Raw genomic sequence first — 26,701 nt, 5'->3', positions numbered from 1 at the left:
TGTACAGTTTCATGTATAAAATAGAATTTATGTAATAGGACGTTTCTATTCCTGTTTCCAATTGCGTGTTGGTTGCTTGACGAATAGGTGGCATTAAACATTGGAAGCGAAGTGGATTAAATTATCTAAGGCGTTAAGCTAAGAAATGGAGGGGAAGAGGATGAAAGGTGAAAGAGAGCGTGGAGGTACGTGTGGGGGCGTATCCGGCATTGATTGGTCAGAATGTTGAAGTCAGGAACTCTCAAGTCTCCTGTTAGTGCCTGCTACGACAAGGACCTAGCTGGACGTTACGATCTGGCCAGACGGGTTCCGATGCGGGCGCAGGCACAATTGTAAAAAAAAACATTGGCAGTCGAAATGACAGGGACGTCAGGTGATAGGTTATGGGAAGCAGAGTGGAGAATGGAATAGACTTTCAAGGTAGACTTTCAAGATTTGGAGGGTTAAATATTAATGGGAAGGCAGTTGTTGCTAGGAATGAGTACTTAGTGTAGTGTAGTGTAGTGGCAGTGGAAAGAGGGAACATCCAATTGAAGATAATTGGGAAGGGACGCAGCGCGTGTGGACCGTGCGTCCGGGGGTGTCATATGGTCTGAGCATGCCACCTTCAATTCTCCTACCTCTACTTTCTCTCCTCGACCGTGCATCTACCTATCTTTTTCTTAATTTCTCGAACGAAGCGCCGGTTAACTTCTTTGATCAATAAAATTTAACCTGCACAACGTCGGAATTTCCCCTATTCTCAATTTCACTTTTCCGTTTCTCCCCCGTCGAGATTTCAAGGTGTTGATTCGGCCGACTTATCTACCTGGTCCGTTCTTTTGATATTCCCACAAAATCACGCCCTATTCGAGGCTATTCTTCTCGAAAGCACGTGAAGTCACTTGACGCCTGGAAGATCTAAGCACCCTTTCTGCTTGCCACTTGCGCTGCTCCAGCCAAAGGCCAAAGCCAGCATCGCATTGCACGAGACCTAGCACATGATCTCCCGTAAGTTATTTCATCAATTTCCCCGTCTGCGCCGTTAAGAGTTCACATTGCCGCCATCGCTATTCAATTTGAAAGATGCTTTTGCACGCCCAATTAGCTGTTTAGACACATTAATGCGAAAATTTTCGCATAATCTTCTCCTTCTCCTCAGCAGTCAATCAACAATCAACAATCTATTCAGACGCGAAGAACAGTATACCAGTGTCGTCTGCAGATCCCGTCTGAGTAACGCGAGATTCATCTGAGTTGTGATCCACGATCCGTCCTCGCTCACTTACATCCCGCTCTTTTCAAGGAAAAGCTTTGATTTTTTAGAAACGCTGTCGCGTCGGATCATCTTCCTGCTTTCAACATGACCCCCATCACTCACTGTCCGCGTCAGAACAATATTCTCATAGATTCCCTATGACATACTATCCCATTTTTTCACTGATATGCTGAACCGTTCTTGACAACTCAATCTCTCTTCACCTCTGTGGAATTTCACGTGAATAACCAATTGGCCTGATGTATGGGTAACCACAAATGATGGCGGCGATGCACTCTGATTTCGTTGTCTGATACCTATGATATTACACATATTAACGTCAGCAGATTTTTCGCGATAGAATTCAAATCTATCGCGCACCTCACGCGTGCGTATCGCATAGGTGCTGGGGCTCCAGTAGGTGCCGTTATTCGATTATCCACGCCTCTCGTAGCTAAGTGACAATGGAGTCCAACGGTTACTCTCACGCAGAGTCGCTCCTCGAGCCTCTGACCCATATCAATCGTGAACATTTGGCCGCCATGGCCGACGCCGCTGTTGCAGATCAGAACGACTTCAACCCGTCATCACCTTCTAGTCCCGGCCAGAAGCGAAAACGTGGTGCACCTGAGTCGTCACCTGATACGCGACGTGCTAAACGTGTCGTTCCCACTGGAGCCCTCTCAGGTGCTCCTGATGCGGCATATGTCGAGAGTGCTGTTGAAGCTGCGCAGGCAGCCGCGCAAGCAGCCACTAATGCCGATTTCACTGCTCTTCAGCAAGCTACAGCTGATCACCACGATGTTTCCGACCATGCCAATGCATCAAGCACTGCTGCTGCCGCTCTTGGAACAATGTACCCTACCATCCATGTCCCCCAGTCCACCGAGGAGACATTTGCTGCACAGGCAGCAGCTGAAGCAGAACATCACCAAGATTCGTCGTTTGCGCACACAGACATGCTCCACCCGGACGGTCTTCCTGGCCCAGCCGCAGACAACCTCGGACAGCAACCTCAGAATGGCATTCGTTCAGCCCAGCCCTATGGAACTACTTCATCATCCAACTCCAAGCCAGCTGTAGGTTCAGAAGAGTGGCATAAAATGCGTAAGGACAACCACAAGGAAGGTAAGTTACATATACTAGAAAGTTATTAAAAGTATTTATGCTAATTTGTCTGTGAAGTCGAGCGTCGCCGCCGAGAGACTATCAATGAAGGTATCAACGAGCTTGCTAAGATTGTGCCTGGATGTGAGAAGAACAAGGGCTCGATTCTACAGCGCGCTGTAATCTTCATCACGCAGTTGAAGGAAAACGAGGCCCAGAACATCGAGAAGTGGACATTGGAGAAACTACTTACGGAACAGGCCATCCAAGAACTCAGCGCCTCTAATGATAAGCTCAAGCAAGAGTGCGAGCGAGCCTACCGAGAGTTGGCAATATGGAAGCAAGTGGCTCAGAATGCCGGACTCCAGCCCCCGCAGTCCAAGGAAGAGTCGTCATCTTCGTAAACTCAACTCAGCTGTAGGCAGTCTCGATGCTCTTTATACTCGGTGTTTATTCCTTCTATACCCTTGGCGACTTCTTTTTCTACTGCAGCATCGATTCTTCTTCAGCGTTATCTCACCGTTGTATTGGTGGATATGTGTCTACATGAGTTGAGATATACTCGACGCGGGGATCGGCACCGTACATGTTTGTTTCAATCGTCCCATTCACTGGGTCAAGAGTTCGTGGATACTGGGTTAAGGGGATTTTAAGGGTTGGAACCAAGTCAGGGAGACTTAAGGGCACATGGGCATAGGCGTTTTAGGGGAGGCTTGTTTACTTGACCCTAGTCTAACAGACTTGAGGATAGTTCCCAAGAATACAAGCCTTGGGCAAAGTGCCAAATATATATTCCTGTGCCGGAACTGTGACCACTGACGTCTTGGCAAGTTATACCACACTTCGATATGTTGCATTGTGCATATGCAGGCTTCCGGGTTCATATAAATGACGGAGGGAAGCACCCTTTGATAAACTTAGAAAAGCACGCATAGAAGGAGCATATAGGTACCTAGCATATCCAGTTGTTAGGGAGATAATCCACTAACTCTGATGCAGCCGGCCACAGTAGTGCTTGTTCGAAATCCTATAGCTCCTCAAGATTTCAACCGCAAAAGTTTGAGGCTAATATGCTATTGGAATACTGTAAATCCGCGTATCTGGTCTGCCAAGAGGCTGGGGGGTAGAATTTGGAAGCATGCAGGCTAGCCCACCAAGACCCAGCAAGAAAAATCGAATCAACTACAAGCTACTAGCCACGATTTGAGTGATTGGTGCCAGATGTGCAATGCGATGCGGGATAACTGCGGAATGTATGTATGCGAGTGGGCGGGATGGTCGCTCGAGTTCCAAACATCAGTAGCTCTATTTATGAATTCGGGGAATAGGTGCCGACATGAGTGAGGCATGATAGATTCTCCGAACGCCTCAGGCAAGGGTAGCAAATCTGAGGCCCGTTATTACTGTCAGCTCCCGCATGCTTATTAGATCAGGCATGGAAATCTGTTTGCGGCCGGTCCTAGTTTGCGACTCGGGGAAAAAAGTGAGCTATCAGACGCCAACGGCGGGATATGATTTTAATTCTGTGTGATGGTGACGTTTTATGAGCGCGCATAGCTATACCCAACTACTCTACTTGCCCATGGATGTTATTAGTATGAAGCAAAATCCTTAGGTCTCCCTTTTCAAGTGTGTGTCCTAGTACCAGGTAGTCATGATGGTAATCCATGTGGTGATGACTAGATACATGCTATGGATCCATGATGGATTACATATATGGATTCTACCTGGGAAGGTGAATGTTCGGGTCATCAAGTAATACGCAGGGAACCTTGGAAGTTCCTCCTTTTGAGGGTTTTCGGATTTGCAGCCCAAGATATCTATGAATGGCCTTCCATTTTCCATGTTCCATTGCACAGAGGCATCGGGATTAAGCGGCCTTGGATATTTTCCACCGGCTGAAGCCTGAAGGTACCCAAATTTGATCGCCTCATTTCTGCGGGCCAACCTGGAAAAGGTACATGTGGTATTTAGCTCCGAGAGCCTCTCGGGCTTCCTTCCTCGGCTTTCACGATGCAAGAGGTAAATGTCTGAGGATTCGGGCAGGTACGTAGATACAAGATGTTACCATATTTACATGTAGCACGCTAGCGAGTTAGGAACTGCTTCTAGGCGACGTTAGGGCCCACTTGTGGCGTCTTTTTTTGTGCGAAAGTTTGCGAAGTTAGGTGGGAGTTAGGCGGGATATGCTTCCTGTAGGACGAACTAGGCGGTACAGTTTAGTGGCACTTTGCACAAGTTTTTCAGTTTTAGTTTTTTTCATTATTCACCCACTGCGACTTTACGCCGCGATTTCCTGGAGACCTAAGGAACCACTTCTTTGACTTGCCCTCCTCTTTTCTTCTCAACTTCTTACTTTAATTCCCTTTCTCCCAACTTTCCCACAACTTCTCCCTTTTCCCTTTTTCACAACATCTAGCAATCATCATCACAACAACCAACCAACGTGATTCGCTCTAGACGCATTTCACAACTTTGCTTGTTACTTGCTAACAAGAAATAAATCCGCGGCGGTCGCTGCCATTCTACTGTTCTACTATTGAATATTTAAAAGCCGACCTTAGCAATCCCCCCTCCCAACTCACTCTCCTCAACAACTCCCTAAATCTATCATCCCACTTTTGCGCCACGGACAAGCCTCTGATAATAGCACTTTGCGATCATAGGTCTTGTTGTTTGCCGCTTCATACCTTGGACCAACTACACCCTCAACGTAAAAGGGTACAGGACACACAGCTGTTTATGTATCAGCACGACCAGACCGCTGTGTTTAAACACTCTCCCCCTTTAACGCTGCAGTCGTTTCGCATACCGCGAAAACCTTGTAGCCCTAATATCAGTTCTGTCGGCTGAGACCGATCTACGATCACATCGCCTAAGTTAATGCCTTCCAACGCTGGCAATTATCATCCAGTCTTCCCTATGTCCGCTAGGAACAGTCCTCTCTACTGAGATCCTGGCTTGCCCAATCCTCTCCTCTACCAGTCAAATACGAATGACTACCTAAGTCTTCTCGCCCCTATACCCAAGGAATTCGATCCCGCCGACCGATAAGATTATATCCGAGTCTCTTTGCTCCGATCGCCTTCATTAATACAATACCGCAAAAATGGCGCTCGTCAACGTCCGTCGTGATGTCACCGACGCTTACTACCGTTACAAGATGGAGAAAATCCAGACCAAAATTGAAGGAAAAGGTAACGGTATCAAGACTGTCGTTGTCAACCTGAGCAGCGTTGCTGCTTCTCTTGCCCGCCCCGGATCGTACGTCATCAAGTACTTCGGTTTCGAGCTTGGTGCTCAAACCAACATCGATCCTCCTGATGATCGCTGGATCATCAACGGTGCCCACGAAGCTTCTAAGCTGCAGGACCACCTCGATGGCTTCATCAACAAATTCGTTCTCTGCAAGAAGTGCAAGAATCCCGAGACTGACGTCGTCATCAAGGACGGCCACATTGTCCTCGACTGCAAGGCCTGTGGCCAGCGCAGCGATGTCGATCTCCGTCTGAAGCTGAGCGGTTTCATTCTGAAGAACCAGCCCAGGAAGGGCGGCAAGAAGGACAAAGCCGAACGCAAGGCTGCTCGCAAAGCCAAGCAACAGGCTCTCCAAAACGGTAACAAAGAGAACGGTCAAGGAAGCGGTGGAGAGGGTTCCGAGAACGGCTCCAACAGGACCAGCGACAAGAACGATGAGGATGACGACGCCGGTAGCGATGACGAGTTTACCCGCAAGATCAACGCTGACGCCCAGGTCATCGATGCCCCGGTCGAAGTCAAAGATGACGACTGGGCTGTTGACATGTCCGAGAAGGCCGTCAAAGCTCGTCAAAGCCAGCTCCCGAGCGAATTCCGTCAGAAACTCGTCCTTGGTGGCGCCGACGAGGATGACGAAGATGGAGAGGGCGGTGGTCACACCGTCTACGACACCCTGGGTGACTGGATCCAGGAAGAAGCTGCTAAGACTGGTAGCATTAACAAGGTTGATGATATTCAAATTTATGTCAAAGCTAAGGAGCTTGGAATTGAGACCAAGCACAAGACTGTCTTGGTCCTCGTCCAGACTCTATTCGATGAGAACATCATTACTCAAATCCCCAAGCGTGCCGCGATGCTCAAGCAGGTATGTCATGGCTTTTCATATCACTCATATTCTATACTTCCTACCTATGACTTTCCACTAACTATTATTAGATGATCACTTCTGAACGTCATGAGAAGGCTTTCTTGGGTGGCATTGAGCGTCTTCTAGCCTCCCAGAGCAAGGAGCATCCTGAGTTGATGACTAGCGACAAGATTGTCAAGATCCTCCACCAGCTCTACGACAAGGACCTTGTCAGCGAGGACATGATCAAGAAGTGGGGTACCAAGGCCAGCAAGAAGTACGTCGATATCGCTACGTCAAAGAAGATTCGCCGTGCTGCTGAGCCGTTCCTCAAGTGGTTGGAGGAGGCCGAGGAGGACGATTCCGATGAGGAGTAGATGGCGAACCCGGAATGAACGCATTCTTTATGCTTGCCATGGTTCTATAGATCTCCTTAGTATGCTGATTTGACTACGCATTAGTCTTTTTTCACTTCTACATTTCTCCCCTCAGCCCCTCTTTCCTACATGACCAAAAGTTCTGCGCTGGTGTAACAGCAGTTTCATTCTGCGCGTAGAGAAAAGGATCCGAAAAGATTGGAAGGGACTTATTACAGATTTTTGTTTTTTCTGTATGGTACGGTTTTCGGTCTGATTCGGTTAATTCAGAGCATCAACTCCACTCTCGTGATTCCTACGAAGGCTCGTCCTATCAATACATTCATTCATTTACATATATAATGTGAGACTTTTGCTGCGAGTCGTGATTAGTGCAAGTGACCTCCTATTTAGTCCCCACTAGTGATACGCATTCGACCATGTTACGTAGCCCCCCTTACCTAGGTACCCGAGCGTTGATTCATGAGATGCTCGAAAACTATCCGGGTGACACAGGGTGTCACTTACATACGATAATAACACCATAAACCCCCTGGGGTTCCTGAACATCTACGTCGATCCCTCGAATCATGTAATGTAATGTACACAAGAAGCTTCGCTGTTATACAAGCACCAATGCCGTGTATCGTGGTAAGACATTCGCGGTGTTCCCTAGGCGTAGTGGTGATGATATCATATAGGTATGTAGGTGCTTACCTACCACGTCTCGAACTGACTCTACGAATTCAAATTACCTAGGTAGGCATCATAGCTGGATGCTTATGAGGAGGAGTACGCTTATCGACTCTCAACATCTAGGATATAGGCTAAGAAGGACTATGGGCTATCCAAGGTCCCTTCAGCTAATTGTGTACATCATTTAAACTCACCAGTTACGAAATACGATTGTAAGGAATGTATCACAGAGAAAGGGTTGTGCCCCTTTACCAAGTATAATACGACAATGTGTATTGACGTAGAAGTACATGAGCGGGCGAATGGCCCTTTCCTCCACGTCTACCGAACCGTTCCGTATACCGCCCATGCCATTCCGTATCCCGTCCATGCCGTTCCGTATCCCGTCCATGCCGTTCCGTATCCCGTCCATGCTGATGTACAACCATAACTAAACTAACAATTCACGAGTGTAGACAGATGCGACCACAGCTCCTTCTCTGACACATTGATGCGCCTAGCCAGAGTGGCCGGGTATATAAACGCCTAAGCCGCACGAACTCGTATACCTTGGGTAGAAAGACCGAGAAGAGAGACCCTTCCGTGAAAGCGACGTTGGCTTCTAGTTCCTAAGCTTTCTCAGAGGTCTGGTTCGGAAACAGAAGACCACAACGAAGAAGAGCCACGCCCGAAGCCGTACATAAGGAAGACCAAAATCGAACCAGCCCTACCATATTGATTGGCTCTTAACCTTTTGCCCGCCCTCGCCGTTCCGCTCCCCCTGGTTGTTATTACCGTTGCTGTTGTCCTCGTCTTCGAAGGCGCCGCCAGAGGTCTGGGCCACATCGGTGTCTTTCCAGCTTGGTCCATTCTTATTCTTCCGACCGTTGCGCTTACCACCGTCTCCCCATTCGTCAGCCTTCTCGTCCACGTTGTTGTTGCGTTTGCCGTCTGACTTCTTAGTAGAGCTGGTCAGATCTGGACCGACGTTGTCTGGGATCGTGCCAGGAGGTCTCGAACGAGTCGAGCGGTCTGATTTTGTTGGACTACTAACCCAACCCCCAGGTAGAGTCTGATTTGTTCGGCTGCGTGTACTGCTAGCTTTAGAGGCGTTACTTGAGTTCCTGCTACTGTTGGATCCATTCTTAACGCTGGGGTTGCTTTGTCGATCGGCAGGAATGTTACGGGCATGCTTCCAGTCAATCGGGAAACCCTGTAGCGGTACATTATCTCTGCCCCGTTCCTCATTCTGATCGTTATTGTTACTGCCAGATCGGTGAGAATGGTTGTCGTTGGTATGGGGATTATTGACGCTATCCGGCCTTTGGCTCCAACCCATTTCCTCGTCCTCGTTCTCCGTGATTTTCCACAATGAACTTACTACTGGTTCTTTTTCTTTCCTGGTGCCGCTTTTATCACCACCATTCTGACTCCCATCTCTAGACCTGGAGCCTTTCTGTGAGCCGTGGATGCTCTGAGTGTCACTGGACTTTTTGTCGTTCGCCTTAGTGGGCGGAACGACGTTCGATCGTCCAGCTCGATCGCTGTTCTTTGACGTCCGGGCTGCTTTAGCTGACCGGGACGTTGGTGAATCAACTCGTCGAGTTGCTCGATCGTAGAAATCTGTATCAATTGACTCTTCATAGCCCGAGCCCTTTCGTGCCGGGTCCTTTCGTGCCGAGTCCTTGCCTACCCGGTCCTTGCCTACCCGGTCCTTGCCTACCCGGTCCTTTCGTGCCGGATCCGTTCCTACCGGGACCTCTCCTACCTGGACGGACCCAACTCCTTGGAACCACCGTTCCGCTTGAGGTGGATCGGGTGGCGCACCAAGAGGACTGCGTTGACGTGGTGGTGTTTGAGGAGGCGTGAATGCGGATGCGCGTCCTCTGTTGGCAGTACTTTGGAACCCATTATAGTACGGGTTCTCGAGTGGATGTGGTGTGCCTACGGGCAACGGCTGGTTCTCGTAAGTCTTCTTGGGATATAACATCGAAGTTGGGTTTCCATAAGACGGACCATGGTATACACGCATTATGCCATTTCTGTTGTCGTAGAATGCGTTAGGATAGGGGTCGCTGGGCTCCTCAACAGAATGCTCAACATGTAATACCTGAGACTTGCTTGGGAAGAGGAACCTCACATTCTTCTCGGGTCCTGGATTGTGAGGAGGAAGTGGCTTTTCTGCTTCGGCTTCTGCTTTAGCCTTGGCCCTAGCCTTAGCCTTAGCCTTAGCTTTGGCCTTGGCCTTCTCTTCCTTGGCCTTTTCTTCCTTGGCCTTTTCTTCCTTGGCCTCTTCCTCAGCCTTGGCCTTCATTCTCTCTTCCCTTTCTCTTTGCTTTTCCCTGTTGTAGCTCATTGCCATCTTGAAAACGAGCTCGTCATCAATCGTGCTTGTCTCTTTCTTAGATTTCTTATTTCCCTTACTCTCCTGCTTCTGGGACTTCGCCGAAGCCTTTCCTCCCTTCTTGCTCTCACCACTTTTCTTATCCTGTCGGCTCTTCTTAACGGACTTTCCAGGCTTCTTGTTGTCTCTGCCTTCCTTGCCCCCCTTTTTCTTCTTCGGGGCCACTTCCTCTTCCTCAGATTCAGACTCGGTCTCAGCTTCAGTATCCTCCTCGGTCTCAACTTCAGTCTCAGTCTCGGCGTCAACTTCAGTCTCGGATTCGGTCGCCGTAGCTTCGGTAGTTTCGGCCTCACTGACAAACTTCACCTTGCGTTTCTTAGCCTTTTGCTTGGGCTTCTGTTTCTTGGTACTTGACTTGTGCTTGGCCGGTTCTGTCTTCTTGGCTACTTTTGCCTTATGTTTTGCATGAACATGTTTGGCATGAACAGCAGCTGCATTGGATAACGACTCAGCCTCTTTTGCCTTCAACTTCTTTTGTGCTTCAATGCAATTGGCACAAGGACAGTCCATGATCACTTCCTCTTCTGTCTTCTCTTGATCGCCGCTGGTATTCATAACTGGACTGGCATCCGTGTCCGGTTTTGGTAGCGGTTTGGGTAGTGGCTTGGGTACAGGTTTGGTAACAGGTTTGGCTTGAACTTCCGTCTTTTTGACTTCGGTCTTGTGACCGTCCTCGACAAAACGAATGATTTTATTAGCCTCAGGCTGTGTGGTTCGTCGAGACGACGATCTTCCGGTTCTTGGATATGTCACCTTGATTGTGTCGGATTCAGCCACATCGTCGGTCTCGAGTTCCATTGCAAAGACAGAGCGGCGTCGATTGGGTTCCCTCGGCCTAGGGATTACATTCTGGCCGATTACCCATTCCATGAAAGAATGGGGCGGCATGGTGTTGAATGTAGTGAAATCTAGTGCATGAAAGCTAGGGAGACGTGAAAGTTGACCAGCTCGGTGAATTGACACGAAGTAGAAAGATGGAAAAAAACAAAAAAAAAAACACACGGAGTGATCAAGACTGATGGTTGATTAACCCGTGAAGAAAATGCGATCCGATGGTTGAAAGAAAGTAGAAAGTGTCGAGAAATTTTTTAGGGATTGTTTGGATGAAAGAAGGAATTGGGTCGTGTAGGAATCGAGTTGAAAGTGTAAATGTTGGGTGACGACTGGAGTCGAGATGGCCCAAGCTGCATTAGAAAGGTGAAGCTTTTAACTTCCAGATGTGTGAGTAAAGTTGCTTGCAAACATGAAAGTAGGGCTAACACAGCTTTCGAGATGGGATGGAAGGTACGTTAAGTAGGTAGGTAGGAGGATGTACAGTGCGCAAGTTAAATAGGTAGTGGTCGAAGCTTCTCTATTTTGACAATAGACGACTCTTTCCTACTTACAATGGCCGTAGCAACCACACAACTTAATGCTTATGTAAGTGCCTGAGCAGGTAAAAAAGCACCGGAAGCATTGGCTTTCCCTACTATTATCCTACACACACGTACGGGCGTATTGGGGTGACTGTGGTTACCATACCTAGGAAGGTTAACATGGACAGATATAGGAGTAATGGGTACCTTCGTAGCAATTCAAGATTATAGCTTTGACTTCTCCTCTGCTTCCATCTCTCTCCATCTCTTGTTGATGTTTATATTCTGCCAGTAAACCCATGCGCCCGCAGCAACGCCAATAGGTGGACAGAGAAGGCATATCCAATTCCACCATGGCGGGCTATCTCTTCGCATTTCCGCGAGTGCCGCATCTACGTTGGCCTTGAGCTCGTCCTTCGAACCGTCGTTCCAGATAACCACTCCCTTTCCCTTGCCTCTTGCCTCGCACCTCTTCGCTTTCAGTCTCACGTCCGCCTGGCTCAAAACGCGATTTTGCGCCTCTTCCCGACTCAGATGAGGGTCGCGTTTTCTGAGTCTTTGCATCTGTACTTTGGGGTCCTTGACGGCCACTACCATCACCACGCCAGACAGTCTGTCCCAGCCGCTCTCGAAAAGCAGCGGAACGTCCAGCACGACGGCCCAGCTACCCCCTAGGTAGTTCCAGAATATGGACTTGTACACCTCCCTCCTCACTGCTGGATGAACGATTCCATTTAGAATATTTCGATCGTTCTTTCGTTCCTCACTGTTGCCGAAGATACGTTTGCCCAGCGCTTGCCTGTTCAGCGGCCTGCCCTTGCCGTCTGGGCCATCGGCCGGCATTGACTCCGTGATGGGAACTAGTAAATCTGGGGTGGTAGGCCCGAAATGTTTTACGATGGCTTTATAGCCGCTAGTCCCAGGCTCGACGACCTTGCGCGCAAAGATATCGGCATCAATAATTGGAAGTGAATAAGGTGGGGAGGCGAGAATAGAAGATACTGTTGATTTTCCGGTGGCTATAGAACCGGTCAATCCTATAAACAACATGGTTATGGTATTTAGTCGATATACGGCCCAGTGAAGAGGTTACTTGTGTTGAAGCTCGTGACTCCTCAAAATGAACTGGATGAACTGATGTTGTCTTGATACAGTTTGACCAGGGAGTCCCAGACTTAGCCGCATTACCGTCGTCCTAATTAGGTTAAGCGCGTGCCATGGACCTTATCTGATATGCGCTAACAACCGCAATTGCTTTTTCGGAAACTTCTAGGTTCACTCAACATCGTTTACACGATGTGCTGTACCTGTCTCGATACAATTATGGATGTACAATAGATTTGACCGAGTTGACTAGGCAGCCTCTAAATTACACATTGGATTGTGAAAAACAGATTGTAAGGTGGCGCTCGAGGCTTTCGACAAACATGTTCGAGTAAATCCTCCCCACGATAAAAACTATGTCTACCTGTCTTAGAAGCCTCAGCTTTCAAACTTCAGACAATACTTAGGTACATTTCAAAACTCAGGATGAATCGGAGAATTAGATCAATAAGATATTATCCATGTTATCTAGGTATTTCTCGTTGGTGTATATGTGTATGTATTCCTATTAGGTCCGGTAACAGAGTAATCACCTGCATACCGGTAGTTACTAAGGTACTTATGCGGGCTGTGATGCGCATGGATCCATGGATGCAGCTTGCATTCTGCAGCCCCCACTGCACTGCGGGGGAGGGGTAACATTCTAAGGTGAGGGGCATTTTTGCGATCAGAAAATTTTGGAAATAGTCCCCAAGTATACAAGTCCCTCCCCCTAGATTCAAGACTACATATTTGGTCTTTCTAGCCAATAAATAGTATCATTTGTGTTGTGACTTACTATATATTTCAGCCATGGGAATAGAATACCCGCTCCGTGTTCTTCTCATTGGCAATGGAGGAAGGGAACACGCAATCGCGTGGAAGCTCAGCCAGTCACCTCTGGTAGAGTCCATCATAGCAGTGCCAGGAAACGGAGGCACCGCGACCTGCCCCAAAGTAACCAATAATACCTCCGTATCAGCAGAGGACTTCCCAGCATTGCTCGAACTTGCTCGGAAGAACAACGTCAACTACGTCGTTCCCGGCCCCGAAGCCCCCCTCGTCGCCGGCGCTGTCGATTTCTTCGAGAATGCGGGCATTAGGAGCTTCGGGCCGTCTAAGAAGGCTGCGCAAATGGAGGGTAGCAAGACCTTCTCGAAGGACTTCATGAAGAAGCACAATATACCTACAGCGACATACGAGAACTTTTCCGACTACAACAAAGCTCGAGAATACCTTGACACGGTACAACACGACGTGGTGATCAAGGCGAGCGGGTTAGCAGCTGGAAAAGGTGTCATCATACCCACATCCAAAGAGGAAGCGCAAAAGGCACTTAAGGATATCATGCAGGACAAGGAATTCGGATCCGCGGGAGATGAGGTCGTCATCGAGGAGTTCCTAACAGGCGACGAGCTGAGTGTATTAACTTTCAGCGATGGTTACACGATAAAATCGTTGCCCCCTGCTCAAGACCATAAGAGAATAGGAGAAGGAGACAAGGGATTGAATACGGGTGGTATGGGATGTTATGCGCCGACTAACATCGCCACCCCAGATCTCGTGGCGCAAATCGACCGGGACATCATCCAGCCGACCATCGATGGCATGCGCAAGGACGAGATGCCCTTCGTCGGCATCCTCTTCACCGGGCTCATGATTACCTCCACCGGCCCAAAGGTGCTCGAGTACAACGTCCGATTCGGAGATCCAGAGACCCAGACCGTCCTACCGCTCCTTTCACAAGACACGGATCTAGCTAAGATCATGGTAGCATGCTCAGAGCGCTACCTAGACAGCGTCCTAATCAAGATCGAACCAAGCTTCAGCGCCACCGTCGTCGTTTCCGCGGGCGGATATCCCGAGTCCTACGCCAAGGGCGACCAGATGACCGTGCAGACTCCTCCGGAAGGAATCAACATCTTCCACGCCGGCACGAAGCTCGCAAACGGCGTCCTGCAGACGGCGGGCGGGCGAGTGATAGCCGCTACCGCAACCGCGGCCGAGTCTCTCCGAGCCGCCGTCGACAAGGCCTACGAAGGCGTGAAACTCATTAAATTCGACAAGATGTACTACCGGCGAGACATCGCGCACCGGGCCTTCAAGCCGACGGCCGACACCAAGGAAGCGCTGACGTACGCAGAGGCGGGCGTGAGCATCGACGCCGGGAACCAGCTCGTCGAGCGCATCCGGGCCGCCGTGCGGTCGACGAAGCGCGCCGGCGCCGACGCCGAGATCGGCGGGTTCGGCGGCGAGGTCGACCTGTCCAAGGCCGGCTTCTCGAGCGACGCGCCTATAATGGTCGGCGCCATCGACGGCGTCGGCACGAAGCTCATGATCGCGCAGGCGACGCGGGACCACCGCACCGTGGGCATCGACCTCGTCGCCATGAACGTCAACGACCTCGTCGTCCAGGGCGCCGAGCCCGTCATGTTCCTCGACTACTTCGGCTGCAGCAAGCTCGACCCCGAGGTCGCCGCCGTCTTCGTCGAGAGCGTCGCTGCCGGCTGCCGCGACGCCGGGTGCGCTCTCGTCGGCGGCGAGACCGCCGAGATGCCGGGGATGTACAAGGAGGATGACTACGACGCGGCCGGCGCCGCCATCGGCGTCATGCGCGCGAGCAGCCGGCTCCCTCGCCACGACGCCATGGCTCCCGCCGACGTGCTGCTGGGCCTCGCCTCGTCCGGCGTGCACTCCAACGGCTTCTCGCTCGTGCGCCGCATCCTCGCGCGCGAGAACCTCGGGTACGCGGCGGCGGCACCATGGGACTCCTCCTCCCGCGGACGCAGCATCGGCGAGGCCCTGCTGACGCCGACACGCATCTACGTGAAGTCGGTGCTGGCGGCGCTGCCGCGGCTCAAGGGCCTCGCGCACATCACGGGGGGCGGACTTACGGAAAACGTGCCGCGCATGCTGCCTCAGCACCTGGCTGCCGACATTGACGTCGCGGCCTGGACGCTGCCGCCCGTGTTCCGGTGGCTGAAGAAGGCGGGCAACGTCGACGCGGGCGAGATGGCGCGTACGTTCAACACGGGCGTCGGCATGGTTGCCGTCGTGAGCCCCGAGGATGCGGATGCGGTGAAGAAGCAGTTCGAGGAGCTAGGCGAGACGGTATATACCATTGGTAAACTTACCGCGCGGACGGACGGGGCCGCGGGCTGCGTGTTGAGGAATCTGGAATCCTGGAATTAAAGTGAGGTCTGGGTAATTAGGCAAGGAGGTAGGCAAGGTTAGACAAAAAAAATAATGACAAAAAGGGGATTCCAGGGAAAGCCGGGCTGTGTGTGAGGAATGGGACGGGTTTGGTAGAACTTTAGTCGCATTGAAGCTGATATTTGATATTCGATATTCGACATTTGTAAATGGTTCTCTCATTTGATTGTATCTGAAAATGCATACTAACGTAATAACCCTACAGTGACGATATGCCGCAGGGGTTAATGATATAGACAAAAATGCTCGATATGTATCTTATTGACATGATGTCAAGTCTTCAGGTCGGCGCCAAGAAAACAGTCGTTAAAACACGATGCGATCCAAACTAAACGCCAAAGAGCCCGCGATGTATCCCAATCTAGTCCAGCTAAAAAAAAGTCATAGTACTAACAAAGTAGGCTGCGAGGACCTACTTATATCTCTTCATTTGCCCACTCGGCCTCTAGATCGTCGTCTTGCCCTTTCGACCACTCCTTACACATCCCGACCCAATTTCGGTGGAGACAATGGGATTGAGGCTCCCCTGTAGGCGTAGGTGCAAGTGAGGCTGTGGGAGTAGGCAAAGAAGGAGGCGACGTAATCGGATGTTGTGTTTGTGGTAGCGACGTTGCGGCGCTCGTGGCCGTCGTCGTCTTGTCATTACAGCCAAACCAACCTGGAGTTTCACATGTAGTGGTGGCGGTCGTGGTGGAGGAAGTAGTTGTGACACTGGTAGTGGTAGTTTCGTCCTTGCAGCCAAACCACCCAGGGGTTTTACATGTCGAAGTTGAACTACTTGTGGTTGAAGTGGTAGTCACGCCTGTCGTCGTACTCTCATCAAGACAGCCCCACCTATGAATCGTTAGCTATATACGCCTAACAAAGGAATCAAGTTGCTTACCATCCAGGAGTTTGGCAGGTAGCTGTCCGGGTACGTGTCATAGTCGAGCTAGAGCTACTCGAAGTGGTTGTCTTTTCAGTGCTGTTACTCTCATACATTTTCCAATTCGCGCAATCCCGGCATTCTGGCGTAAATTTACATTCTGGAACGTCGTCGTACTTCCGGATGACGTCGTTAATCACAGATCGGATTTTGTGGGTTCCAATGCCGACTCGCCAGCCATGGTCTGCTACCGTGTCATAAACACATTCATAGCCAGTATGGCACGCTGTCTCCAATGCGTACCCTGCGAAAGAACACGAAGCAGTTGCACCGTTGCAAGTACCGATATAAATAGGATCGGCCGTATGTCCAAAGTGATAAGCTCCAGTATATTCACGAGTCTGGGGAAAATCGGGGTTTGCATGCGGAGGGACGGGGAGAGCCAATCTTCCGGCCGCCAACGCTTCCGGAACAGCCTCAAATGTCACCACAGGGAGTCCGTACGTCAACCCGAGAAGGGAACTAACCGCTCCACCTAGCGAATGTCCGGCAACCCAGACATTCGACTCTGGATAAAGCTCGGTGACATTTGCATAAAGCTCTCTAGCTGCTTGATAATACCGATTTTCGTCATGCAGGGCCCTCCTCACGCAAGTATTGTTACAACTATACGTACCAGTTGCGCAATCGCAGACCTGGTGCCAGGACCATTGACCTTGTTGGGCACAGCAGCAGCTGAAAAAGAGGTTATCGTTTATCTTGTCGTTCGTGGTCGTACCCTCCCCATCAAAGACGGCCGGCGAAGTACCCTTGAGGCCAATCACAATAGTAGAGTTCGTCTCGTCCCCCCAAACGTGACCCCTAAGCCCATCACTTTCCCAACCGAAATCAGCACTCCGGTTGAATGGCTCACCGACTTCGTCCCAGTCTGGCTGAGCAGGGTTCTCCACATAAGCATCAGACGCTATCAGCGCCATGGTCAGAACCGTCTCCTTTTCAGAGACATCAGGGCCCAGAACTTCATCGACCGTCCATGCGGAAGGTTCACTTGCGATAACATAGCCTCGTTGACGAGCCTCAGCAACCAACGGATCTACGGTGCTCGGCCGTCGGTCGACGAGACGCTCGATCTTACGAGGTTGACTCTTTGCCTTCAAAGGTGGTATACGCTCCGCCTTGTGCCCATCCTCACCAGCAAGCCATACCTCAGCCTCTGGTTCAACTATGTCCTTCCTTCGATGTAGTCCAGGGTGCTGATACGTCCCGTGATGGAATATGTGACGTAAGGTAAAGGTGTGCTCAGCCGGTTGTGGTGGTTCGGGTATCAAGGGCGCAAGTATCGGTGAGTTCGGGAAGGCCGCCTCCGAGTTTTGGATACGAGCAGCGGCTGGAGAGGCGGAAACGGCGAGGAATGATAAGAGCAGTCGAGCTGTAACTCTGCCGGCAGAGCGACAGGTTGAGGCTGGTCGTTTCCGCCTCGCAACCATGGTTGCTTTGCACTAAAAGAAATAGAACAAATACGAGGACGGAATGGATGATTTCAAAATGAGATGATTGATAGGTTAACAAGATGAAGAATAAATAAAGAGTCAAGAAAGAGAAAACGGGCTTGATAGGAGGTGAAATGATGAAATGATGGAATGAAGGTGCCTACCTAGGTAACTTAAGGTAGGTGAGTGTAAGTGGTCACGGCACCTCGAATCCCCACACGCACCTGCAGTAAGTTAATCGCGTGGACGGTGGCGCTGCCTATCGCCTATGACAACATTGGATTAGAGTTGGGTCCGAGGTCTGATGTATTACCTAACCAAGCTACTGCAGGGATGCAGGAAGGAAACGCCCGACTACCGAGCCTTAGTGCCTACCCCCAACCATTGAGATGAAAGCGGAAGCCCAGGAGCGGTAAGGTCCTATCCCACTCAAGGTTTAGTCACGTGTTCATTTAACAACTCGTATAGACACTCGTGAAGAGTTTCGGCAACGACAAACGTTCAGCTAATAATATTATCTGGCTAGCTACCACCTGAGAAGTTTCTTTGGGTTTGGATTAATTTAACTCTAAAAAACAGGGAGCAGGATTAATACTCTCAGCAAGAGCAATGACAAAGTCTCCAGTCTTCTACATATAAACAGCAAGAAATCTCTTCCAAATTCTTCAAATCTGCCTTAGAATGAGGTGAATGGCATTTCACGGTTTTATGAATTTTGAGCCTTGCATATCTCTTCTTATAATGTTTCAAGACTTTGACTAATTTTGCGTTCTCAAATCTTCTCATCTATGGGCACCATGCTGCAGTGTTAAAGGGATAGGCTCTTCTATTAGAGCTCGAGTCTCCAGCATGTCGCCCGCCGACGACTTACCCCAATTTATCATCAACCTACAGTGCTGAGAACATGTTGAACTTCAAATCTGTGTTTTACGGTCATAAAATATCGATACCAGGTCGCTATCATACCACACAACGCTCTCAAAAGGGGAAGAAGACAGCCACATAGCTCTCACACGTAGCGAACCACGAACCAGTGCTTTCTATATAGCGGAGTTAATACGAGAAAATGACACAACACCCAAGAATCGACAACTACCCATATCAGAAATCCTTTGGCAGTCATATGCAGATAATGCGCGAGTCCGAGGTCACTCACTTTCTACCTCGACCCAGGATCTACGTTCGTCGCCAGAGAAACCGAGGAGCATCTGCGAAAGAAATGAATTAGCATCATACACGGGCCATCCGGATCACATCGGAGTGTGGGAATGGTCGAGGTTTTCAATAGGATCTTTCAAGCGGTACACAAGAAAGCAGTGAACCCAGCACCCTCGAACACGATCACGGTGATGGAAAACTGGACGTCGGTGGTTTCAGAAGTACTGGCCCGAGTGAATGCACGCCACATGGAGGGGTTGGGATTCTCGCCATTGAAATTATGTATGGACATTCACCCCGTGGGACCGTTTGAGCTTTTGAAGGTAATATGGGTAGACACTGCAAAATCTGCAGACCAAGATCGTGGCTTAGGAATCACGATATAGGTCTGAGAACGATTCGATTAAACTTCTACGTGGTTCGAAGGAGAATGGACATGATAAATTATTTATCGAATATCGTCGGCACCATAGGGGGTTCATGGCCCTCTTGGGGAGTCTCCTAGGCTTAAAGATTGCCAGGATGCTAATCGACCACCGCGAGGAGGTCTACTTCCGAACAATAGAAAGAATTGTAATGGTTGGCGAGGGCTTCTTAGAAAGAAGAAAGGAGCGCGATTTCACCGGATCATTTCATTTTTATGTCATTTTGTCTGACGAGGCATGAGTATTAATTGCTGGAGGGGGCTAGTAGCTAGGGGTCTAGTAGGGCGGGAGTTTGGTCCATAGGAGACCGTAGGAGGTCCATAGGAGACCGTAGGAGGTCCTGGGGAGACCTGTTGGCAGCTGGCCTTAGAGTAGAGTAGATAAAGGGCTTCTCCTGTATACCGTAGTCCCTGGACAAAAGGGTTTAGAGCTCCTCGCGCAACAACGTCATTGTTTCCCTTCTCTTTAGTTCCACCTCGTGACAGTATATGTCAGAACTGCGGGATAGATTCGTCCTCTTTGTATGTGAAGGAACCTTGACCATTTGCGGAAAATATCAGGATTCAATTCATAATGAACGAAAAAAAGAAGTGTGAGCCACTGCCGAGTGGTCTACAATACCTATAATCTACTTCCACGAAAATAAGAAAATAGAACGACAGATAGAAAACATTAGGTACCTATACTTATAAGTAAGCTCCCTAACCAGTCTAGTCAATGACGTGCAGGGTTTCCTGTAATACCGACAGCGAGAATGGCACAGCCAATTACTGTCCACGGGAGAAAATGGCCTTGGGAGAGCAGAACATTATTACAAGAATAATTGATAAAGGGTTTGTTTAGTTTATGCTCGGTTGCTGAGGGGAGCCACCAGTTTCAGGTAACAGGATGTCAAGAATTTAGATCTTCTTAACGCATATCATCGGACATGATCGCTGTCCAGCGCTTCGACGATAGACGTAACGAGGATAGTGGTCGAGACAGATTTCGCCCACGACATAATGATCGGTGCCACAAATGCGATGGTGGTTACCGCCATGGCCGCCCGCGTAAGACAATATAGTGACTAGAATTGATACTAAATGGTCTAGATGAGGAGGGCGTATCTTGCGACCTTGAATCAGCCTAAACCATGGACTTCATCGTCTTGGCAATTTCGTGAAGGGGCGAACTAAGAGGATTTTATTAAAAGAATATGTGGATATAAGGAGCATGCTATTTCGTTCGCCTTCTAGTATCGTTGGGGTTTAATAGATGAGGTGGAGGTGTCTGGTTGTATACGCAGCCTTTCTCCAAGATTGCCAATATACAATCAGTAAGTTTTGATGATATATCACTGCCATCTTCTGGTGAGGATGAACGGATGGCTAGAAAGGCATGAGGAATGATGAAGCCATTTAATGGTCCCAATGAGTAAGGTGCTCCCAGGGACGCTCGGACTGAACGTTGTCGAATATATCTCCATGAAGTCGTGCCTGAGCTCTTCGAATACCATGCCAAGTAAATCCGTTTGAATCGACTCCGACCTCCCGGGCATGGGCTAGAACTCGCTCGACCCACTGCTTACACCCTTCATCTCTCTCCTCTTCCAACTTCTCGGCCGCCTGGCGAATATGTGGAAGGGCTTTCTCTTCCCGATGAATCAAATCGAAGATGAACTGAAGAGCAACATCCAACCTCACGCGGACCACCCAGCCTTCAGCACACCCTCTGAAATCACTTCTGTTTATCTCGAACGTTTGGCCGGCTTCATGCAAAGGCCAGAAATCGATGGGATCACTCAAGTGTGCATCATCACCTGTCCTAACGAGGAGGACCATAAGAGCGGGTAGTGTCAGTCCGTTACTTTCCTCAGGTGTCATTTCAAGCGGGAAAGGCGTCCTTGAGTTCCCGTCTCGAACTTGGTCGTCTACGACCATGAAAATGGATCGGAAAAGGTGGCCCAACGCAAACCCATGCTCTTTCCAAGAAAGAAATTCCGTGCTAGGCATTGGCCAGGATCCAAATGATGAGTATTCATCGGGATTCTTGACTTTTAACCGGTATCTGGCATAGAAGTCAACGGGGTCGTCAACGCGCTCGGACAGGCGGTTGCAAAACCCTCGGTGGAAAGGTACGATCTGCTGTACGCTTGGAGGTCCTTGCGGGCAGGTGAAACAAACGGCCATCGCCGGAAAATTATGACGCTGAAATGGCGGGCGTCCATGGTGCAGGCGAAGCCACTCGCGAAAGATGTAGCGACCAATCTGTCTGTCAAATTTGGAGGTTTCAAAATAGACGACTAGTTGTTTGTTGAAATATTCAGGCAAGTGGTTATATTGGTGTAGAAAGTAGTTGATAGGTAAGCGTGGCTGGCTAAAATATGGCATGACGCCGGGAGTAGCCCCCATATGGAACCATCGATGTTTGAAGAAATCCGTCAACCGGATATTAATGGCTGCAGTTTCGTAGAATATATCTTCCAACTCCCTTCGCAACAGGTTCAGCATATGGTCAGACAGAGATTCTCTCGTGATCGACATAGCGTAATTTGGGTTATACGTGGCTTTCCAACTCTGTAAGACTTTCATATTGGGTATTCCTATCTTGAAAATGCCATAGGGAGGATGTGTTGCCATATACGGGGTTAATGGACTGAAGCATGTTAGAGGATACTCCTTGACTGCTGGAGACTGTGCAGGAGAATCGATGCGTTTTGGCAACCTGTTATAATCAAGGCATTTTAGCCTTGTGGAATTGGCTGGCATACTGGCGTGTTCGTCAACGCAACGTAGGCAAGCTTTGTGAAGAAGGAAAAAAGATGAAATACAAATGAAAAGGTCAGACTCTTATAGCCACGTAAATCTCACTTCATTTCATCAGTAGGACTATTGTGCAAGCGCCAGAGATTATTAGAGTTCACCTAACCATGATCTTAAGTGCTCCCAAGAGGTCAATCCACAGGTATCTATCTTACTCTATCCATTCATTCCATGTTGCTCCTCCTAGAGAAAGCAACATTCAGTTTCGATTTTGTTGCTATAGTCATCCCAAAAGAACTTGAAAATTTGGAGAAAATTGAGAAAGAAGCAGGTACTTTTTGAGCCACGAGCTGTGGATATATTCCCGAACTAAATCTCAAACTATAAGATTGACCCAGGTACCTACCTAGCCATTGCAGTCGTTGATGTGCTTCTAACCGGCTCCTTAAGGCTGCACGTTGTTGGGTCAATGAGATCCATCTTTTTACGTCGACATGAGCGTATTGAACGGTGGCAGCTGGATATCAGTCTATTGCACATAGCTCATGCACGACGCCTTCTTATCTTGTCCGCTCTCTGATTACGACGCGTTTGACTGCCACGTGTTTGCTGCCGTCCAGTGGATGATATACAGTGGGCGATGCATCTTTCTGTAGATAGTTGTGCCCCTCAAAAGTTGATAAGGAGTGAAGTCTAAGATGGTAATTGTTGGTAATCTGCAAGGTCGGATTATGTTTGTTCCATTGATCGACCTCGCAGCCTGCATTCACGAAGGTACATGGGGTAGTACCTAGACTTTCTTAGTACATGCGAACCATACAAGGATGTATGTCAGCAAGCAGCTATCATGTGCTTTTCTCAAAGCATATGAGCATGACTCGAATTTAAAACAGAGGGCATGTGTATAAATATAGTAAGAATATGATATGATATAGATATGAAGAGTGTGTAAATGCTTACTTGAAGACCAAATGAAAATTGAAAGCTCAACCAGTGTTCGAGATGTCGGAAACAACGGAAGTACCAAGTTGTTCTTTATACAATATGCATGTAATGGATATCTACTGTGTAACCGTTCTAGTACCCGAATGGCAGCCCACCCGCCTTTAGCGCTACTCTACCCCTGACACAAGGCTAAGGCCAGCCAGCTTTCCATGTCCAGCAACTCACGTAAGGTCGCAGGTGAAGGTTTATGCAAGGTCTTCGGTATCTCATGTTCATGCATAGAGTGGAAATCTAACGGTCTGACGAACAACTTCAATCCGGCAAATCAACTACGTCAAACATTTATGCCAAATATATCCTGTTTAATTCTTGATGGCTCCGGTTTTGCCTATCGCCGTCCGATAGAGACATCCATAATACTGCAATACCTTGAAGCATCTCGTGTTCCCCGTGTATAGTGGATAGTGGTCAACTGGTATTGCGTCCCTGAGTCCCCGAGTTCCTGAGTCCCTGCAACTTACAAGTTTCACGCTTTTGTTTGATATTCAATGCTCATCTGAATTGTTTCCTTGACTACTATTGAATCTCAACTCGTCTCAACCCGTCTCTCAACCTTCTCCTTTGAAGGGTAACTCATATGGCGTCTAGATTGTCCCATCTCTTCATGCCGCCCACTCCGCCCAAAGGCTCCGAGCCGAAGCCTGGGTCACTTTCGAGTTCGAGTACTTTCCCTCGTCACCATGCCTCGGAGTCGAACGAGTCTCGACCTCGTGTTCAACGCGCAAATACCATAGAGAATACCACTCCACCGCAAGTTGCTGTTATACAAGATACCCCACCGGAGAGGCAGAAAAAGGGGAAGCTCGATACGTTCGAGTCGGAAACAGCCGATGATGTAATTGAGCCACCCCGGGCTTCCGTGGATATGGATGAGATACCAATTGAACTGGTGAGCAAGACAGACAAGTTGAGTTAAAACAACCTCTCTACATTGAGCATAACTAATGGAACAACTTAGCTTCATCGATTCTCTTTCTGCCAAAGTCCATCCAACGCCACCGAACATTGAGAAGCTTTCTCGACTGTTTCAAGACTTCTACCATGTCGCTGCTTCACATATACGGACCCATATAGATAGCTTAGCTACCCGACAAATCCGGGAAATTTCCCCAACCCCTTCAAGTTATTCAAGGGCCTCTGCAGCTAGTCTGCTAAGATCCAAGGCAGCATCTTTCAGTAATAAGGACAAGACAAAAACAACGCCGACAAAAGAAGAGCAGCAAATGCTCACGGCTGAAGAGTTTGCCGATAGGAAACGAGCTAGGAAAGCGTTAGAGCAGAAAAGAATTCTCCTCGAAGAGGCCGTTGAGAGGCGGCTTTGCGAAGGCATATATGATCGTATATATCGCCATAGAACTACCCAAGACGAAGCGCAGGACGATAGTCTCAGATCCAAAACGGCCGCGCTAGCTCTTGTAGGCATTGGGCCTGTAGACCTGGGAGTTGATCTCGGGACTCCTGCCGAGAACACCCCTGAAGCCCTCGCAGCACAAAAAGAAGAGATTCGAGGGTACCTGGAACAGGCCCGGAAAGACCTAATCTTGATGCACGAGAAGAGGTATCCTCTGGGCAAGCTAAACCACCTCAAAGCCGCTCATAAGAGTATCGTCGATACGTTATCTCATTTTCATCCTTCATCATCTGCCGATGAGATCATGCCGATGCTCATCTATACCTTAATAACCATGCCACCAGAGAAGCTCAATGTAATCAGTGATTTGCATTTCATACAGAGATTTCGATGGGAAGAAAAGCTAGAAGGGGAAGCTGCATATTGCTTGACGAATCTCGAGGCCGCAATCACTTTCCTACAGACGGTAGATCTTGCAAGTCTTAGAGCGGATGAGGCATCGTCGGGCCCCCTAAAACCTGAAAGTCGGCCTGACACGCCGAAGACAGAAACCTTTCCACCCGCTTACACTGCAGGTCTGTCCGTACCAGAGCCTAGCTCGGCTAGTACCAGTTCCGAGAACACCCAAGGCACAAAATCATTGCCACCGTCTACAGATTTGCGAGCCGCCATTCAACGTCGGCGGTTGAGCGACCTTATCCAAACTCCCGCTCAGGCTCTAGGAACGGCAAGCGATTCATTATTCAACACCGCCGACCAAGGCTTCAAGACTATTGGAACTAGTTTGGGCGACAGCTACAAATTTCTACTCGGCAAACTTCGAGATAGTTCCGCCAGTGGCCGAGAGTTGGCAGTCCCGCGAACCTTAGATGAGGCACGAAAACTCATAGGTACTCCACCTCCAGAGGACGACGCATCCGTGGATGGCAGCATTTCCGCTCCAGGAGGCGGCGATGATTCAAAATCACCCGCAATAGCAAAAGACGATAAGATTTTAACCCTGCTTGGCGGCAGGAAGGTATCAAGGGACCGAAGTGCAGACAGCACGAGGAGTGCTAGGAGTGCAAGTAGTTCTAAAAAGGTAGTCTTTGCAGAGGAGAACAAGGAGAAGCCTGCTGCCGCGGCCGAAGGCTCTTCTCCTGGATCCTCTAACCCGGCTCTGGTCGAATCGATGCGGAATTTCGGTAATTCTCTGAACCCCATGAATCGCTTCTCGGGTATAAGCATGATGCGTGGCTTCGGACGCGCAGCTACAACACCTGTCACACCTACAAAGGACGGTACGGCTAGACCGACTGATGGCGGCGACTTAGCTACGGTGAGAACTCTACGGGCAACATGATAACCGAATCCAAGATGAGCTAATTTTATATCTAGGCATTTCCAGATATCGCAGCGGCACTGCCGCCGAAAGACATCCCGAAGATCGATCCGCCCAAGAAGAAATTCATGGACCTACAGAACCCGGCGGATCTCAGGATCGGCGACGTCTTGGAGCTGTTGCGGGATTATCGTCGACTTGCCGGCGCCCTCAAGGATATGGACGCTTTCAAGGAATAGATGGGGCTGGCTTTCTGCGCTCCTTTGCTTGGGCAATTATACTTAGATAACATTTGTGTGCGGTGTCTTCGGTTCATGGGGATACATCTACGGTATATATTTTGCATGGGGTTCGGAGTTTATACACCGCGGGACCTCGTGATTTGAACGGGAGGTTCGGCTTGAATTGGCATTGATATAGAAGGGCAGATCTAGACGAAGACGGTCAATGGAACTATTTATACCTACATACCTACCTTCCTCGTTCTCACTTCAGTGTTCCAGTTTTCCCAGGTATGTTACGAATCAGTAAGCACGTGGGAGGAAAAAAAAGCTGTGTGGAAATATATATCTTCATATCTATAAATCAAAAAGGGGGGATATATTAACAGAGAACGGGGACCCTGACTTTTCTTCGCAAAACGCCACCCACCCAATTTACGGTGGGGGAGAAGAAAAAAGCCAAAAATAAGTAAAAAAAAAAGCAAGATCAAGATCCCGGCCGCGTAGCGTAACGAAGAGTTTCCCATCATCCATCTCAGCAAAAAACAGGTGACAAGAGACAAGACAAGACAAGAACACCCCGATCGAT

The 26,701-nt window shown here is 49.2% G+C and overlaps 8 protein-coding genes across 8 annotated transcripts; 4 read left to right on the top strand and 4 right to left on the bottom strand.

Moving 5' to 3' along the window:
• Positions 1 to 1,701: 1,701 nt before the first annotated feature.
• On the top strand, positions 1,702 to 2,748 carry F4807DRAFT_456830 (uncharacterized protein; the record flags this gene model as incomplete). The annotated part of the gene is made up of 2 exons (XM_048000939.1): positions 1,702 to 2,365; positions 2,423 to 2,748. 2 exons carry the CDS (start codon positions 1,702 to 1,704, stop codon positions 2,746 to 2,748), a joined length of 990 nt encoding a protein of 329 aa, XP_047858005.1.
• Positions 2,749 to 5,453: 2,705 nt separating this feature from the next.
• Positions 5,454 to 6,826, top strand: F4807DRAFT_456829 (domain found in IF2B/IF5-domain-containing protein; the record flags this gene model as incomplete). The annotated part of the gene is made up of 2 exons (XM_048000938.1): positions 5,454 to 6,467; positions 6,539 to 6,826. The coding sequence occupies 2 exons, from the start codon at positions 5,454 to 5,456 to the stop codon at positions 6,824 to 6,826; spliced, it is 1,302 nt and encodes a 433-aa protein (XP_047858004.1).
• Positions 6,827 to 8,068: 1,242 nt separating this feature from the next.
• F4807DRAFT_267538 (uncharacterized protein) lies at positions 8,069 to 11,118 on the bottom strand. Its single transcript, XM_047994544.1, has one exon. The coding sequence runs from the start codon at positions 10,770 to 10,772 to the stop codon at positions 8,208 to 8,210; it is 2,565 nt and encodes an 854-aa protein (XP_047858003.1). The 5' UTR covers positions 10,773 to 11,118; the 3' UTR covers positions 8,069 to 8,207.
• On the bottom strand, positions 11,031 to 12,385 carry F4807DRAFT_267541 (CoaE-domain-containing protein). Its single transcript, XM_047994545.1, has 2 exons — positions 11,270 to 12,385; positions 11,031 to 11,094 (listed from the first exon to the last, which is right to left on the bottom strand). The coding sequence occupies exon 1, from the start codon at positions 12,287 to 12,289 to the stop codon at positions 11,465 to 11,467; it is 825 nt and encodes a 274-aa protein (XP_047858002.1). The 5' UTR covers positions 12,290 to 12,385; the 3' UTR covers positions 11,031 to 11,094; positions 11,270 to 11,464.
• A 430-nt stretch (positions 12,386 to 12,815) lies between these two features.
• On the top strand, positions 12,816 to 15,656 carry F4807DRAFT_411297 (phosphoribosylamine--glycine ligase). The gene has a single exon (XM_047996687.1). It carries the CDS (start codon positions 13,136 to 13,138, stop codon positions 15,512 to 15,514), a length of 2,379 nt encoding a protein of 792 aa, XP_047858001.1. The 5' UTR covers positions 12,816 to 13,135; the 3' UTR covers positions 15,515 to 15,656.
• Positions 15,657 to 15,732: 76 nt separating this feature from the next.
• Positions 15,733 to 18,021, bottom strand: F4807DRAFT_267516 (alpha/beta-hydrolase). Its single transcript, XM_047994543.1, has 2 exons — positions 16,419 to 18,021; positions 15,733 to 16,369 (listed from the first exon to the last, which is right to left on the bottom strand). The coding sequence occupies exons 1-2, from the start codon at positions 17,885 to 17,887 to the stop codon at positions 15,952 to 15,954; spliced, it is 1,887 nt and encodes a 628-aa protein (XP_047858000.1). The 5' UTR covers positions 17,888 to 18,021; the 3' UTR covers positions 15,733 to 15,951.
• Positions 18,022 to 20,870: 2,849 nt separating this feature from the next.
• On the bottom strand, positions 20,871 to 22,220 carry F4807DRAFT_456824 (uncharacterized protein; the record flags this gene model as incomplete). Its single annotated transcript, XM_048000937.1, has 1 exon — positions 20,871 to 22,220. One exon carries the CDS (start codon positions 22,218 to 22,220, stop codon positions 20,871 to 20,873), a length of 1,350 nt encoding a protein of 449 aa, XP_047857999.1.
• Positions 22,221 to 23,228: 1,008 nt separating this feature from the next.
• F4807DRAFT_411291 (uncharacterized protein) lies at positions 23,229 to 26,408 on the top strand. Its single transcript, XM_047996686.1, has 4 exons — positions 23,229 to 23,634; positions 23,808 to 24,125; positions 24,178 to 25,888; positions 25,948 to 26,408. Exons 2-4 carry the CDS (start codon positions 23,824 to 23,826, stop codon positions 26,128 to 26,130), a joined length of 2,196 nt encoding a protein of 731 aa, XP_047857998.1. The 5' UTR covers positions 23,229 to 23,634; positions 23,808 to 23,823; the 3' UTR covers positions 26,131 to 26,408.
• The last annotated feature ends 293 nt before the right edge of the window (positions 26,409 to 26,701 follow it).

This window comes from Annulohypoxylon truncatum, assembly GCF_022578515.1.
Source record: "Annulohypoxylon truncatum strain CBS 140777 unplaced genomic scaffold F4807scaffold_4, whole genome shotgun sequence".
NCBI classification, from domain to species: Eukaryota; Fungi; Ascomycota; class Sordariomycetes; order Xylariales; family Hypoxylaceae; genus Annulohypoxylon; species Annulohypoxylon truncatum.
Note: the sequence above shows the minus strand (reverse complement) of the source record. Positions and strands in the feature narration are given on the sequence as shown.

Excerpts from the sequence above, each read along its gene's own strand:
- F4807DRAFT_267538 (XM_047994544.1), bottom strand. The coding sequence starts at position 10,772 with ATGCCGCCCCATTCTTTCATGGAATGGGTAATCGGCCAGAATGTAATC.
- F4807DRAFT_267541 (XM_047994545.1), bottom strand. The coding sequence starts at position 12,289 with ATGTTGTTTATAGGATTGACCGGTTCTATAGCCACCGGAAAATCAACA.
- F4807DRAFT_411297 (XM_047996687.1), top strand. The coding sequence starts at position 13,136 with ATGGGAATAGAATACCCGCTCCGTGTTCTTCTCATTGGCAATGGAGGA.
- F4807DRAFT_267516 (XM_047994543.1), bottom strand. The coding sequence starts at position 17,887 with ATGGTTGCGAGGCGGAAACGACCAGCCTCAACCTGTCGCTCTGCCGGC. Across the intron at positions 16,370-16,418 it reads ACCTGCCAAACTCCTGGATG|GTGGGGCTGTCTTGATGAGA; the intron begins GTAAGCAACTTG and ends AACGATTCATAG.
- F4807DRAFT_411291 (XM_047996686.1), top strand. The coding sequence starts at position 23,824 with ATGCCGCCCACTCCGCCCAAAGGCTCCGAGCCGAAGCCTGGGTCACTT. Across the intron at positions 24,126-24,177 it reads CTGGTGAGCAAGACAGACAA|CTTCATCGATTCTCTTTCTG; the intron begins GTTGAGTTAAAA and ends GGAACAACTTAG. Across the intron at positions 25,889-25,947 it reads ATGGCGGCGACTTAGCTACG|GCATTTCCAGATATCGCAGC; the intron begins GTGAGAACTCTA and ends TTTTATATCTAG.